This window comes from Phasianus colchicus, chromosome 1, assembly GCF_987193195.1.
Source record: "Phasianus colchicus chromosome 1, bPhaCol1.hap1.1, whole genome shotgun sequence".
Lineage (NCBI taxonomy): Eukaryota > Metazoa > Chordata > Aves > Galliformes > Phasianidae > Phasianus > Phasianus colchicus.
This window is the reverse complement of record NC_143436.1, coordinates 178,636,216-178,651,265: the sequence shown is the minus strand read 5'-3', so window position 1 is coordinate 178,651,265 and position 15,050 is coordinate 178,636,216. Positions and strand designations below refer to the sequence as shown.

The 15,050-nt window shown below is 37.1% G+C and overlaps 1 protein-coding gene across 3 annotated transcripts in view; it reads left to right on the top strand.

Moving 5' to 3' along the window:
- The window catches only part of TNFRSF19 (TNF receptor superfamily member 19), a 54,249-nt gene that overhangs the window by 13,910 nt on the left and 25,289 nt on the right, over positions 1-15,050 (top strand). For all 3 annotated transcript variants that reach the window (XM_031615712.2, XM_090133815.1, XM_090133816.1), the window contains exons 4-5: positions 8,283-8,461; positions 10,486-10,571. In XM_031615712.2, coding sequence (XP_031471572.1) covers positions 8,283-8,461; positions 10,486-10,571 — 265 coding nt within the window. The remainder of the gene's footprint in view (positions 1-8,282; positions 8,462-10,485; positions 10,572-15,050) is intronic.

Below are 15,050 nucleotides of genomic sequence, written 5' to 3'. Positions count from 1 at the left end.
TGTTATGGTGAGTTTGATTTTAATTATTTTTTCTTTTTTTAAAAAAAAAAAAAAAACTACATCTCTTCCAAAAGAAAATCCATGTGGAAGTTTTGAAGTTGGCAGGTTTTTTTAGGAGTCAAGAAGTGAATCAATGGAAATGAATGATGATGTAGTTTACAGACTGGGATTCAATGCATCTAGGGATTTTGCTCAAGTTTTTTCCAAGCTGATATTTAAGTATTAATGCAAGTGATAAGGGAGATTTTAATTGTTTTCAGCACAGAGAAAGTAGATGTTGTGAATGAGTAAGGATAGCTAATGATGATGCAGTTGAAACAAGGAATGGAAGAGATTAGAACCAAATTAATCATGAGTCTTGGAGGGATTTGAACTTATACTGTGAAGTATAAGCAGACTTCTCAGCCTTATGTGTGACACTTGCACCAATGTCCAGCAACTATATAAATATATACACGTCTTGACAGCGTGGAACTGTGAGTGTAAAAAGGATGATAAAAGTGGGAGTTAAGGTATTATCTAAGAGCTGTGAAATTTAATTTTCAGAGTTACTTTTGTTATGTAGATGTTAAGGTTTTTTTAACTTGGAACTTTACTAAATCTGTGTTTAAACAACAGGGGAAAAAAAAGATTTCAGCTTGTTTTCTTTGTTTCTTCCAATGTTCAATACTGAAAGCAATCACAAGTAACATATTGCAGTTCGAGGGTGAAGAGATTTACTTGAAGAAATTCTTATGCTTATTAATCAGCAAAAGGTGATTGCCTTACAAAGCATTGAAATGTCTTCGCCATTCCTCCACACCTTGTTGTTAGCATTCAATGAAGTATTTAGTTTATACTTTAGTGAGGATTGCTTTCTACGTTACCCAGTGTTAGAATCATAGCAACATAGAATCATAGAATGGCCTGGGTTGAAAAGGACCACAACGATCATAGAGTTTCAACCCCTCTGCTATGTGCAGGGTCACCAACCACCAGCCCAGGCTGCCCAGAGCCACATCCAGCCTGGCCTTGAATGCCTCCAGGGATGGGGCATCCACAACCTCCTTGGGCAACCTGTTCCAGTTAGCTAGAATTTGTCTTATTAGTACATGAACTGTATTATTTATTTGAAGGTGACTAATGGTATAAATGTGGTTTTGTTTGGATGTTTGCTAGATTATTTATTTATTTGATTGGACTTAAGTTTGACATATGAAAGACTGGGGAAGAAGGGAGGTAATAAAGAGTTGTGTTCATGATTATGACACTCTGTTACAGCAGTTCAAGTGAAGCAGTTGTTGTAGTTCTAGCATACGTTGCTGTGTCATATTTACCTGTCAAGTTAAAAATGGCTGTAGAAACTAATACTTTCACTAATTACTTATGCTTTAGCATTTATTTATTAAATTGAAAGTAAGCTATGATAGGTAGGTTATGGTTTGCAGTAGTATGCTATTTGTGTCATATTTTTAACTCTTTCTTTAGTCTGACAGTTCTGATTCTTAATACTAATTTCTCTAAAAGTATGAATGCTTAATTGGATTTCAGTATCGAGGCAATTACTTTCCCCAGGCATGAATAGGCTCCCACATACTCTTTTAGTTACCCCCGCATCAAAACTGAAATTACTGAGTAGGTTTTGCTCAAACCTAAATGTGAGTGAAAATATAACTTCCCTTAGAAACAGATGTACAACTTCCTGTGAATCTTGGTGGAGGATGGAATGCTATGATTGTTACTGAAATGTGGTTGAAAAATAGCCTTACTGAACTACAGTTTGAATGAACTAAGTATTTGAAGTGAAAGGTCAGAATACAACGGGAAACTGGATTTAATGATATACTTGAAGTAATTTGCAGCACGTGACAGAGGCAGTGTTTGCTTATTTAGTAATTATGCTGTACTTTAATAAGTTTCTAGGTGATTATCACAAATGTTTGCTGTTTTCCTTTCCAATATTGGCTGCTCCTATTTGAAAGTACCACAGATAAAACTAGATACACTGTTGTGTGAGCATGACTATAAGACTGAATCTATAGTAAAATATACTGGTATCCATGTGCTTTTTTTTGTTTTGTTTTCAAAAAATAGTTTCAGGAATTGATTGACAGATTCCAAGTGAATACTGTGCCTTGTTAAATACAATGCTGCCAAATTGACAGCAACTAGTTTATTGCTTAAGTACACATGTGCATGTATTTTTGTTCTTTGCTTCTGTAAAACTGAGTACATGATGTTACAGAAGTCAATACTAATATGCTGTTACTTAATCATGATGACTATATATAAAAAAAGGAATTCTTATTGTGGATTTGCAAAACTCAATGAAATCAGCAGGCCTTATTTGTCCCTATGCTTAAGGGAAACCACAGTGACAACTGAAGATCAGACTTGCAAATCTTATGTGATGCCAGCTGCAAAGATGACTTAATTAAGCTTTAACCATTTCTAATTAAGTTAGGTCTGGTATGAGTCCAGCGTGTTCCCATCTTGTCACAGATATACTTGATGTATCACAGACTTGCATCAACAGTACAGATAGGTGTGCAGGGCAAAATTCCCCTTGCATTTGTACGTATGTATGTGGTGTATGCATATATGTGTGTAGGTGTATATATATACAGAATTATTATTATAGCTATTAGGGTTCTTTTTTTTGTTTTCTATAGTGTTAAGCATTTCATAATACCTTTCTAAACTGAGAAAGAGGGACCTAGACAGGCTGGAGAAGTGGGCCCTTGTGAACCTAATGAGATTCAACAAGGCCAAGTGCGAAGTGTTGCACTTGGGTCAGGGCAATCCCAGGTATTTATGCAAAGGGGGGAAAGAGCTACTTGAGAGCAGCCCTGCAGAGAAGGACTTGGGGGTCCTGGTGGACAAGAAGCTGGACATGAGCCAGCAGTGTGTGCTTGCAGCCCGGAAGGCCAACTGTGTTCTGGGCTGCATTAAAAAAGGGGTGGCCAGCAGGGAGAGGGAGGTGATTGTACCCCTCTACTCGGCTCTTGTGAGGCCCCACCTGCAGTACTGCATCCAGGCCTGGGGCCCCCAGTACAGGAAGGACGTGGAGCTCTTGGAGCGGGTCCAGAGGAGGGCACTAAGATGATCAGAGGGCTGGAGCACCTCTCCTGTGAGGAAAGGTTGGGGGAGCTGGACTTGTTTAGCTTGGAGAAGAGAAGGCTCTGGGAAGACCTCATTGTGGCCTTCCATCCAGTACTTGAAGGGAGCATATAAACAGGAGGAGGAACAGCTGTTTATGAGGATGAGTAGTGATAGGACAAGGGGGAATGGTTTTAAACTGAGACAGGGGAGGTTCAGGTCAGGTATTAGGAGGAAGTTTTTCACACTGAGGGTGGTGGCGCACTGGAACAGGTTGCCCAAGGAGGTTGTGGATGCCCCGTCCCTGGAGGCATTCAAGGCCAGGCTGGATGTGGCTCTGGGCAGCCTGGGCTGGTGGTTGGCAGCCCTGCACACAGCAGAGGAGTTGAAACTCTTATGATCATTGTGGTCCTTTTCAACCCAGGCCAGTCTATGAATTTGTCGACAGGTCACACCTGAGGTTGTATTTCAGAAACACTGAACTGACAGTAGTGTTTTTTCCTTACAGTGCTCTGCCCGAACATACAGTTGTACCAGCACAGTAAATCTTTAGGATGTACTAGAAAACAGATTGCTGAACTGATCACAATCTGTCTTATGATCAGATCTACAGTTTAGCCTCATGCTCACTTGTATCAGTGGTTAAGGACAGCATACTACAAGGAAGAAAGAGTACAGATGAAAGGGAGAGAATGCTTTAAGGCAGTTATGTCACCAAATACACGATGATAAATGCCATCACTCGCAGACTGTTGCCTTTGCGGGCAGAGGCACCTTGAGGGCTGCTGATATAGGGCTATTCTTTGCATTATAGGTTACCTCCTTGTGCTAGGTATTTGATGAAGGAAAGGGGAGCTTGCATCAAAGCAAGAACAGGAATTATGAATTAATCAGAAAGGTGCTGTTTATGTCTACTTGTGAATTTGTCCTTACAAAGAAAATGAGGTGGTATTTCATCTGACTTTATCCTGGTGAAGTTACTGAGGGCAACTGTTGCTGTGTTCAGCTGTGACAGTGTAACTTTCTAAAGCTAGAGGGCTGCTTCTGAAGAAGCCTGCCATACCTCAGTGCAGTAGAGGCTAATGTGTTTCAGGGTCGGTCTCTTGGACGCTGGAGCAGATGCATGTAGCATGTCAAATCTTACTCACCAAATGTGAGACTTTTCTGACACTAACTTTGCCACAGGAGCTAAATTTCACACTTGCAATGTACTGTTGCATCCTGTCCTGCTCTGTGACTTCTGCTGGCAGATGCATCTGATTACTCAATCGTAGATGAGGCAGATCCCAGCCGTGATGTAATGCAGCAACCTGTTGTGTGACCTGATTTTTTCATGTCTTAGTAACGGAAAGGCTTTTTTTTCTTTTTGAGAATATCCAAGTGTTCATTTAGTCATGATGGACCAAGTGGATCATCTTAGTGTTGTACAATATAAGGACTTGCTTAGGTTGAGGATAATGAATAGAACTAAGGGAAAAAACTGTAAAAAGTACTGTCAGATTGTGATTTTCATGCCTGAAAGCATTTTTAAATGGAATTTGAAGTTATTTTGTTTGAAAGATTCTAATTTGCTGTTCACTTACTTTCTATGCTGCACTCAACTTCTAGGGAAGAAACCACACCATTTCATTCCATTACCCTTCATAGTCTGCTGCACTTTTGGCTCTTCTGTCTGAGTCAGCATATGGGTAGTATATACTGAAAGAAAAGGTTTAAAATTGCCAATACAATATTTTTAAATGCCTCTTGAAACTAAGTTATGGATTTATTGTCCTGTCTTGCTAGAGATGCTTTGGAAGCATCTGAACTAGTTTTTCTGGGGATTGATGTATGATGATGAGATAGTACTGATAGCCAAGTACTGTGACAGTGAACGTTTTATAATTATCCATAAAACAGAAGTGCATTTGAATTTTGAGGATAGTTTCAATGAATTGTAATGCAGTTTTGTAAATTAATATTTCTCTTTTCTTAGTTTGTACTGTGTATTATTTGAGAGAAATTTTTCATTCCTGTTACCTATTACCATTGATGACAGTGCTGTAAGGGGGAAACGAAAAGAAAAAATGGGCAAATTGTTCTTCACAGCCTGCTTCACGAAAAGAGAGACAAATATAACGTGTGTTTACCTGCTTTTTTTTTTTTCCTGATATGAAAACAGAAATAACTGTTTGAAATCCAACTAATGCAGCTAATAAGCTTTTCCTTTTTCCTGCAGTCCTGAGGTGAACTACCATAGGAGATAAGCACTTATTTCTGAGCATGGGTGGGAGAGTAGGAGGGATGAGGGGAGCTGAGGACTATTCAGTTCTCATCAGCCATGTAACGTGCCAGCTTTGTTAATACAGCACTAAGAAAACTGATGCATCAATTTTGCACGTGTACTGATAGAAGATGAAAAGTCAGTTGTTTGTCTCTTTGTGGGACTGATAAATCATGAAATCCAAATATTCAAAAGGTTTGAATCCATCACCTAAATAATATCCTTCAGTTTCAGGAATGCAATTAATTATGAGTACAGATTTCTTTGAAGTTCTGCCTGGATTACAAGCTTAAATATTTATTTGCACCTGCCAGGCAGTTAACTACCTCAAATATTATGCGAACATAAAAAGCACATACATAAAGTTGTAGTTGTTATGGATCACATCTGCAGAATTCCTGGCAAAGACTTAGAAGTCATCTTTGAAAAGACTGGAGATGCTAAAATCCCTTGAGCAAAAGATTTCTTTATATTGCATTTGCCATTTTTACTGCTTAATAGTAAACCACTCCAGGTTAAAAAAGATCACTGGGATTTGTCCATATATCTAAATACAGCAAAGCAGATCTGTTAGATCTAGAAACAACTTACCAAAACTTGAATACTTCGGGTTAATGAGTTAAAAGTGTTTAACTTCATTTCTTGGTGTTTGCTTGTTTTTAACTGGGAACTTCAAAGGTAGTCTGGAAAGAAAAACTTACAATCAAGCTAATCTAGGTTTTATATTTGAAAATTTCTAGGACTTGGGAGGGACTGTTTTCAAGTGATTTATCAAAAAATCCAAACATATAAAGTTTGTCTATATTGTATATTATGTAACACTGCTCGTTGGGTGATCTAAACAGAGAGAACATAGATAGAAGGAATGTGGTAAAGAAAACATTTATTTGGAGTTAGGAAAAGCAAAATGTTGTAACAGAAGTTAGTCTGGTTCTAGTCCTCAGTGGTAATTGTGCCTTTGTATGAAATCTTGCAATTGCATAAATGAAATTGAATATACTGAGACATTTTTAGACAACATACTGGTGATTATAGCAGTCCTGTTTTGTTTTGACATTGATTCCTAGCAGAAGCTGATAGAGTAGGAATTAAGTGGTAGGAAAACATTCTGTGGCTGAAATCAATTTTTAAAAAAATGAAGTATTTGTATCTGCATTTGCATACTACCATTATTATGGGTAATATGTTGGAGGAGGAGCATGCTGTACATTTTATGAAATTAATATGTTTTCCTTGGTATTCACTGATTGTCCGTTCCTTAATATGAAAAATAATAGCAAATAATTGCATTTCTGCAAAAAAAAAAAAAAAAAAAAAAAAGAAAGAAAAGAAGAAGAAGAATTTATTAATAATATATTAACTTATTTCTAAGTTAAAACTTAGAAATAAGTTATCCCCTATGTGTACTCTTTAGTTCATAGATCTGGAGATGGAGGAAAGCTATTTCATGTCCATTTGTAGTTGCTTTCTTAGAAGTGTTCATTTTGTGTGTACTTGACTGCTTATTCTCCAGAATGACAGTATTTTTAATATAAAGAAAATTAGAAAATTCTTAGAGTGTCCAGTAAAACGCATCCTTAGACGTTCTTTCTTTCTGATACTTTACCATATCATTGCAAATCCAAGGCACTAAAAGCACATATTAGCTAAGCCCATCACAGATCAAGTTTCATGAATGTTCTCAAAATAAAGGCATGGAGAACTCTGTGTGCATTGTGAGGCTCAAAGCCATTTACTTAGATGAGTGTCTGGGAAAAGTCATTTGTGTGCATGGAACATGGAGCTTTGTGGAGGAAACTGGTGGAAGCCTTATCTGAAGTTGCTCCAGTTGAAGAACTCCTACAGTTTTCCTGTTGGGAATTTGCTCTATTCTTCCATTAAGACTGCATGCTGGAGAAAGAAGTCCTCATGCTGTCTTTCCCATCTTTTTCTGTCCCCATAAGTCCTTTCCAACAATTTGTTACATCCATTTTGCTTTTGCGTTGTGCCACTAATGCATTTAGTCAAATTACTGCAAAAATTAATAGGATATTCAGATGGGAAAAGTAAGGAACAACTCCTAGTGACTTGATATAGCTCATAAAAAAAAAAAAAAAAAAAAAAAAGTGACAGAAAAATGAAATAGATTGATAGTTCTAGGTAATTAGTTTGTAGAACCCGATCCCCAAAGTATAATGAATAGTTTGGTATATTGTTTCTCTTTGTTGCCAATCAGTTGTATTATGTGTCTTTTTCCAAATGAATGGAGAGAATCTCTTGAAATTGGTGAATCACCAGCCATAACAGTATTCCCTATGTAGTCAAATATTATGCATCCCTCTGATTCCCAGAGCTATTAATTTTTTCTGACAGGTTAAGTACTGTTAGAACTGGAGTAGGTTGAGTTTCTGAAATTCGTAATGGCTAAGCAACGTTTTGTGTGTAGCCAGTGGTCATTAACCAGCTCTGTTTTATTTGGTAACAGAATTTCTAAGCCTTTGAAGATCAGTACACTCTATTCAACAATTAACTTTGTTCACCTTAACTGTGAACCTTAATATCAAAGTGCTTCTTTGCTGTATTTGTAACTGAGTAAGTGCCTTTATACTTCACTTGTCCCAGTTTCTGCACTTTCACATGACTGACCTAATTAAAAAACAGACAGCTCAATAATTCTACCATAAGCTAGTAATAATGAAACTGTGGGAGTCCTTGAAGCCCTTTATCATTCAAATACACAGTGGTTTCTTGAATAAAGTGGTTGACTAAGTATTACTTATAGAAGTAAGGGAGATTATTAGCAGTGGAAGACACATTTGAACTTGCTGAATGGATTCCTTTTGTCTCTAGAAAGACTACTCTCAGTAATAATTATACCAGGTCTTCATTTTATCCCAGCATTCTCTTCTTGTTCATGCTTTCAGTGACTGAATAGCTTACTGTTGCTTGTTAATCCCTACAGGAATGCGGCTTTGGATATGGGGAGGATGCACAGTGCATGACTTGCAGGCCAAACAGATTCAAGGAAGACTGGGGCTTTCAGAAGTGCAAGCCTTGTCTGGATTGTGCACTAGTTAACCGTTTTCAGAAGGCCAACTGTTCTGCCACCAGCAATGCACTATGTGGAGACTGTTTACCAGGGTAAGGCCATTTCTGAAGATGAGAGACTTGAACAAATTCAAAGCTTATTTGCATTAACATCGATTGATGATATTTTCCAGATGAATGTTTGGATAGATCCTTTACATAACTATGAAGGACCCATGTTTTAATCTTGGCTTTGCCAATAACTTTTTGTATCATCCAAGCAACTAATTTCAGAATTTCTTTCTTAATTTTCAACTGTCAAAATAGTCTGATAAACACCTACTTGATTTATTAGAGAGCCATCTGTGTGATGCCTGAGTGAAATACAAATGTTGTTACTTGCGAGTTCCTTCATTGTTTCAAAATGTTTACTTTATTATAACATAGATATTTACCTTCTTGAAGAACTGATCACATTCTTGTATTGGTTTTTTTTTCTTCTCTCCTTGGGTCAGTGTATAATAGTTCTCATACATGTATGTTTTCAGGTCTAGAGTAGTGATTTTGGTTCACGCTCCTGAATTTCTCTTACAGTTTTGTCACTTTGTAGAGTATGATCCTGACTGAAAAATCTCAAATGTATCTAAAGGAAATATTTTGGGGCAAATTATAAGTGTGGAGACTTAATCAAACAGCTATGGTATAAGTCAGGAGCTGTGCCTTCTTTGTTTGATCTGGTCACCCTAGGTCTTTGTTGCTAATTTTCTCCCTCTATAGAATTTAGTTGCAAGGTCTCTAAATGATTTTTCTTTACTTTGTGGCCAAGTTCCACTATTATCAGTATTTGCCATGAATTTGTTAAAAGACATTTCGTGCCTTTTTGAACTGTCAGTTGGTAGTTTAACTGATAGGTGTAGGTTATGAGAACTGATTTGTAACTGTAGCAGGTTTTATAATTTCAGGATATGTATTTCTGATATATAGATGTAGATACACATTACAATTTAATTTTTATATTTACTTATTTTCAAAGCAGCTAACAATTATCTGAACGCTGTTGAAGCTCCTTGTATTATTCCTCTCAAGACAGAAGTGAGGCCTTTTCATTTAAAAAGCAATTAGTAAAGCTTTGGTAACAAGTATTAGTTTAAGTCACAGTTTAAGATTAACTGTTACTGACAGTGACATCTGAAAAGCCCTAAAGCCCAATGACTGATTACATTCTTATTGCATATTAATACATATGTACTGTAGGACTTATTTGGCTGTGAAACAGGAAACAATTTTCTTATGGTGTAAATAATATAAGCTGTGTTTTTGTAAGATGGAAAAGGAAAGAAGAAGGAAGCCTGAGTAAAACATGATTTAGGAGTGAACCTTAATTGAGCTTGCTTGTAAGTATTCTGCTCTAGATCCATGTGTTTGGGTACATTTTGAGATGGCAGCTGATAACACAATGTGCTTTTACTGACAGTAAGGTTGGAAACATGAGTACAGGAATCGCTGAGTTTCTAGTCTGGACCTTATGAGGAACAGAACTGTAGAACATGACACCACTTATATACCCTACCCATCACTTTAGATGTGGCCTAAGAGAATGGATGGATGTACATATAATCTACAGCTTGCCAAACTAAAGGTTTAGCTATTATCTCTCATAAAATATGATGATATCTGTTTTGCACTGGTTTCCAAAGTGTCATTTTCTATTTTTCAGCTTGAAAATGATTCAGTAGCTGTGTCAGCTACAAACAGATGTTAACAGATTTCATTCTGAGTGAATGATCACGTTGGCACTTCCAGTCCTAGACCCTATAAATCTGTTTCTATTCATGTTGTTAGTGTGGAAGTTTCTTGAGCAATTGGAAAGCTGTTTGTTTTAGCTGATATAGTTTTCATATTTTAAAGGAATATTTATGTTAGTAGTTATGTTATGTTAAACAAAAGTAAAGTTAGTACTTTTTTCTTAATGTGCCGCAACAGAAAGCATATTGCTAGGTTAATACTATGGTTGAAAACAAGCCAGACCTACTTGATTAGGAAGGTATTTTAGATAAGTTCTTTGTACGAGAGTATGACATCATTCAAACTTCTCAGAGAAAGATTTTGTCACTATGAATTATTCTTGTATTTTTAAGCTTTTATAGGAAAACCAAGCTTGGAGGCTTTCAAGACATGGAGTGTGTTCCCTGTGGTGATCCTCCCCCTCCCTATGAACCCCACTGTAAGTGCCTCACCTCCTGTTGGAGTAAAATTAACTTTTTGCTTTAGAATGTTTAAACTGAAAGTCTGGCAAAAAAAATGTTGATGATGTAATGAAGAATTCTTTGCATGTCTCACTTTTCTTTTTTTGTTAGTAAATTGTTCTGTGAATGCTTTTGGACAGGCTCAGCACTGTTATTACAAAGCCATATGACCAATTGCTGGAGGATAAACAATCCTCTCTCCTACTGGTTGACTGCAGTTCTAATTAGTGAATAAAAGTTTGTGATATGCAGGAAGGATTATTTGTTGATATCTTTAAAATAACTTCTAAGGTTATAGCAAGGGAGAATGGTATACATAAATTTAGTAGTGTTATATGCATTAAGAAGGAAACAGGTACGCAGTTTCTCTCTTCATTTTTGGCCAGTGAGAGGATATATATCTTTCTGAAAATGAGAGTCATCTTATTTTGTAACAGCAGATTTTTAATGCTCTTTTCTAAGACAACTGATGGTTTATATCTCCCTGAGTTCTTAATTCAATAAAAAGAGTCGATTTTTCTCATTGCATTTATTATTGTCTGCTTTATAATATGAAAAATAAAACTACTTCAGCATAATGTTGTGGAAAACATTGGGTTTACTTGTGTAACTTTCTGTAAATGTTACGTTTTGGGAGCATTCCCCTTTTCCAAACAGAAGCAATTCTTTATAGAAAGCATGAGTTGTCAAGTTTCTGAAATGCACTATGTTGTACATGTTTAAATACAAAACAACTACTACAGTCTTTATAAACCAAATCCTACCATGAAGTGAAATTACAGTATTTCACTGTGGTTTTCAGAAGACTTTAATTAAGAATTTGTCTATTGGTTCCTCAGGTCTCTAAAATAAGATATCTCAGTTTAAGAAAGTGTATCTTCTGTCCTCAGAGCAGCCTATAAAGTTATGCCTGAAGTGGTCAGAATGAATTGAAACCTGACTGTGAGAATTTTACTTAACGTCACAAGGGGGAAATATCTCAGTTTTAAGCCTAAATAGAAAGTGTGTTTCTACAAGAAAGTATATCTAACAATGTCTGAATGTCAGTTTTTGAAACCTAATGCTGAAAATGCTTGCAGTTTATTTCACTAATTAATACATTTTGATAGCTTAAAAATTTAAGTTTGCATTAATTGAAGTTAAATGGAGACAAACGACTAAGTATATGGGGCAAGCTCTCAATTATAGCAGACTAAGTTCTAATTCTCTACTTTTCTTATCTTTTTTCTTTCCACTATGAAACAGAAAGACAAATATTAGTGCAGCAAACTCTTATATTGCAGATGAAAAGGAAAAGTTTAAATGTCTTGTTTCAATGAATTAATTGTCCACTGAGGTGTGTGGCAAATTTTTTATTTGCTTAAGAATGTTACCAAAAGGACACAAAGGCTTACAGCCCCCTGCCTGGACTAAAGGTTCCTGTTAAAGCTGAGACATGGATGAAGTCCTTTCAGCACTACTAGCTGTTGATTATTACCCAGTTAGCTATAAATCTAAATGCTTGCTTTTATCTTCTTTCTTTCTGTAGACATTTTTAAACAGATCTGGTTTAAATATTTACTCAGGAAAAAATGAGTTTGTGAATTGCTAAAGGCAATGTTGAAAGGATTCTATAATGAACAAGTAAAGAGAGTATTAGAGGCCAGGAGAACTGCTATCACCTTTGTTTAAACTTAAAAGGGGAGACAATAACTTGTGTGTCTTAGGATGCCAGAAATTTAAATACACCATTATGTAGTTACATTTTGCTTAGTTCAGGTAAATAAACTGAAAATACCAATCCTATATATAGGGGAAGCATCTAAACATTAGAAATTTGTACCAGAGGAGGTTTAGGTTGGACACTAGGAGAAACTTTTTCTCTCAGAGGGTGGTCAGGCACTGGAATGGCTGCCCAGGGAGGTGATGGAGTCGCTGTCCCTGGCAGTGTTCAAGAGGCGCCTGGATGAGGAGCTATGAGATATGGTTTAGTGCTTGTGGTACTAATAGAAATGGTAAGGTAGTTGGACTAGATGATCTTGCAGGTCATTTCCAACCTTGTGATTCTATGACAATTCTATGAAATGAAAGCATGTTTTTTACGTGCTTGTGTTCACTTTCTAAACTGAAGTTCTTTCTTTCAGCTGTAGATATTAAGTTTCCACTGAATGACAGATAAGGAATAATATGAACTAGGAACTGGTCAATCCCAATCAGTCACAGGTATAATTTCTGAAATGTAAGGTAGCATAGCTTGTACCAAACCGGGCTGTTCAGCAAAGAGTGATGTCCAGGTTTGATGATGGATTTTTTTTTTTCTCAACAACAATTCAGGCCAGAATTCTCCCTTCTGACTGTCTAAACCAGTGTTGTGCTACCCCAGTGACTACTCTGAAACTGTTCATGAAACCTTTCAGTAAGCTAGATTGTGGAACCCCCCAGGGTGTTAAAAACAGCTACTCTATTAAGGTTATTTTTTAAACTGATGAGTTTGTTAATACCAAAGCATTTGTGCTGGCACAACTGAAGGAAGGATGTTCAGAGGTCTGGGGTAAGGAGCATAAGATTTCTCAAAGATCTCATTGCTTTGTTTGAACAAGTACTGTGTTTTCTGCTAGGCTGTATTAGCAAATAAGCAAAAAATGTAATAAACCATACTCTGTTGTCTTTTGGCCACATGATGGTGGCAGATAAAATAACTGTATTGCTTCAGTTTTGATCAGCTTGGCTACGTCAGCTATTCGTACAAGTGCTTCCTGTTGTATCATTCAATTCAAAATACAGAACTGCATCTGGATATCACCTGACTTCTCTAGCCTCTGAATAAGGCTTCTGTTGAGTAGAAGAACCTGTAAACATTTCTTAAACTGTTTGCAAAATCTGGCTCCTACCGCTTTCATGCTATTTTCCTTTCTGGACCAATCTACAATCAGTGGTATACTCCTGTGTGCAAATACATTACAGAATTTGGTTGTACAAACAAACTGGAATAACTCACAAGATGAAGTTAAAATTCAGACACTAAGAGTGATTTATAGCAAAGCCAGCATCACATTAGCACCTCTTATACTCTAATGTTAAAACAACAACAAAGCATAGTATGTTCTACCCAAGTCAGACTGACGTCATGATTTCTTCTGCTTTCTTCTTCATGGCATAAAACAAGCAGCACTGGGAAGATTAGAGAGCAGGAATTGGTTACTATTCCATGTGGAGCTTGGGAAACTAGTCCCTGCATATTATGGGAAGTAAATGCATCATTTGCATCAATGTGGCAGTAATGTTTTGTTGAATAAATCACAGCAGGGAAATATCTACAGTTTGGTAACGTCACGTTCATTTGAAACAACCTGACAAACAGATGTAAATGTGTTTATGTCATGAGCTACATTTTATGTTCATTTCAATGACAGCTTATTGAAATATAATAGCGATTTCATAGTATCATAAAATGGCTTATGTTGGAAGGCATCCTAAAGATCATCTGTAAGCACTGCTCCAAAAGTTCTGCCCCCTGTTTTATTATGTTTGCTCACAATTTCAGAGGTGGATGTTGGTGGTATGGCAGTAGAGGCAAAACCTTCCCACTAATATTTCTTTACATGTTGCCATGTGCCAGATGTGACATGATGACAGATGGCAGCAGGGGCAGTCTGACGGAATGGCATCTGACATGGAAGTGCGTATGAAGCAAAGGTGTGGAATTTAATTCCTCCACAAGAAATAAATTGCACCCATGGACATTCATTGATACTTGCGGAGTATTTATGAAGATCAAGCAGTGAATGTGAGCGCAGTGAGGTGGTGGGTGGTGCTTTTCAGCTGTGGTGACAGTGATGTGAAAGTCATGTTCCATGGGGACATGCAGATTTTTATGAGCATGGCATGCAGGCTCATCTTTGTTGCTGGCAAAAATGCTTAGCTAATGATGGTGATCCTGTTGAAAACAGTGTTTTGTAGCTCAGAATTTGCTCTGTTAAATAGTGTTATTTTGCTATTTGTATCTGTTGTAGTTTCCATGAAAATAAACAGTTGCCTTATAGCAACTTGCATAGTTACAACCTTCCTTCTGTGGGCAGACTTACAACCACCATGTCACCCAGAGCCCCATCCAACTAGATCTAGTAACACTTTACCTCTGATTGGTCTGTCCAATATCTTGACCAGGAAGATATCTTCCCCTGTTGTTCTCGCTGTCTGGGTGGTTGAAATCTATCAGGGGATAAGAGATAGATAAGAGCCTGTGAGTGTGATCTCTTGTAGCTGAAGCAAGAAGACTTCGTCAATAGGTTCCCATTGATCAGGTGGCCTGTAATAGACCCCAACCACTAGATGTCCTTTATTGGTCTGGTGCCTGATTTTAACCCACAAGGTCTCAACCTGAGGCTGGTTCTCAGAGGCAGCCCTTTGCAATCTACCCACTTCATAACTCTTGGCAACTCCCCAACCCATCTTGCCCTGCCTCTCTCTTTTAAAAA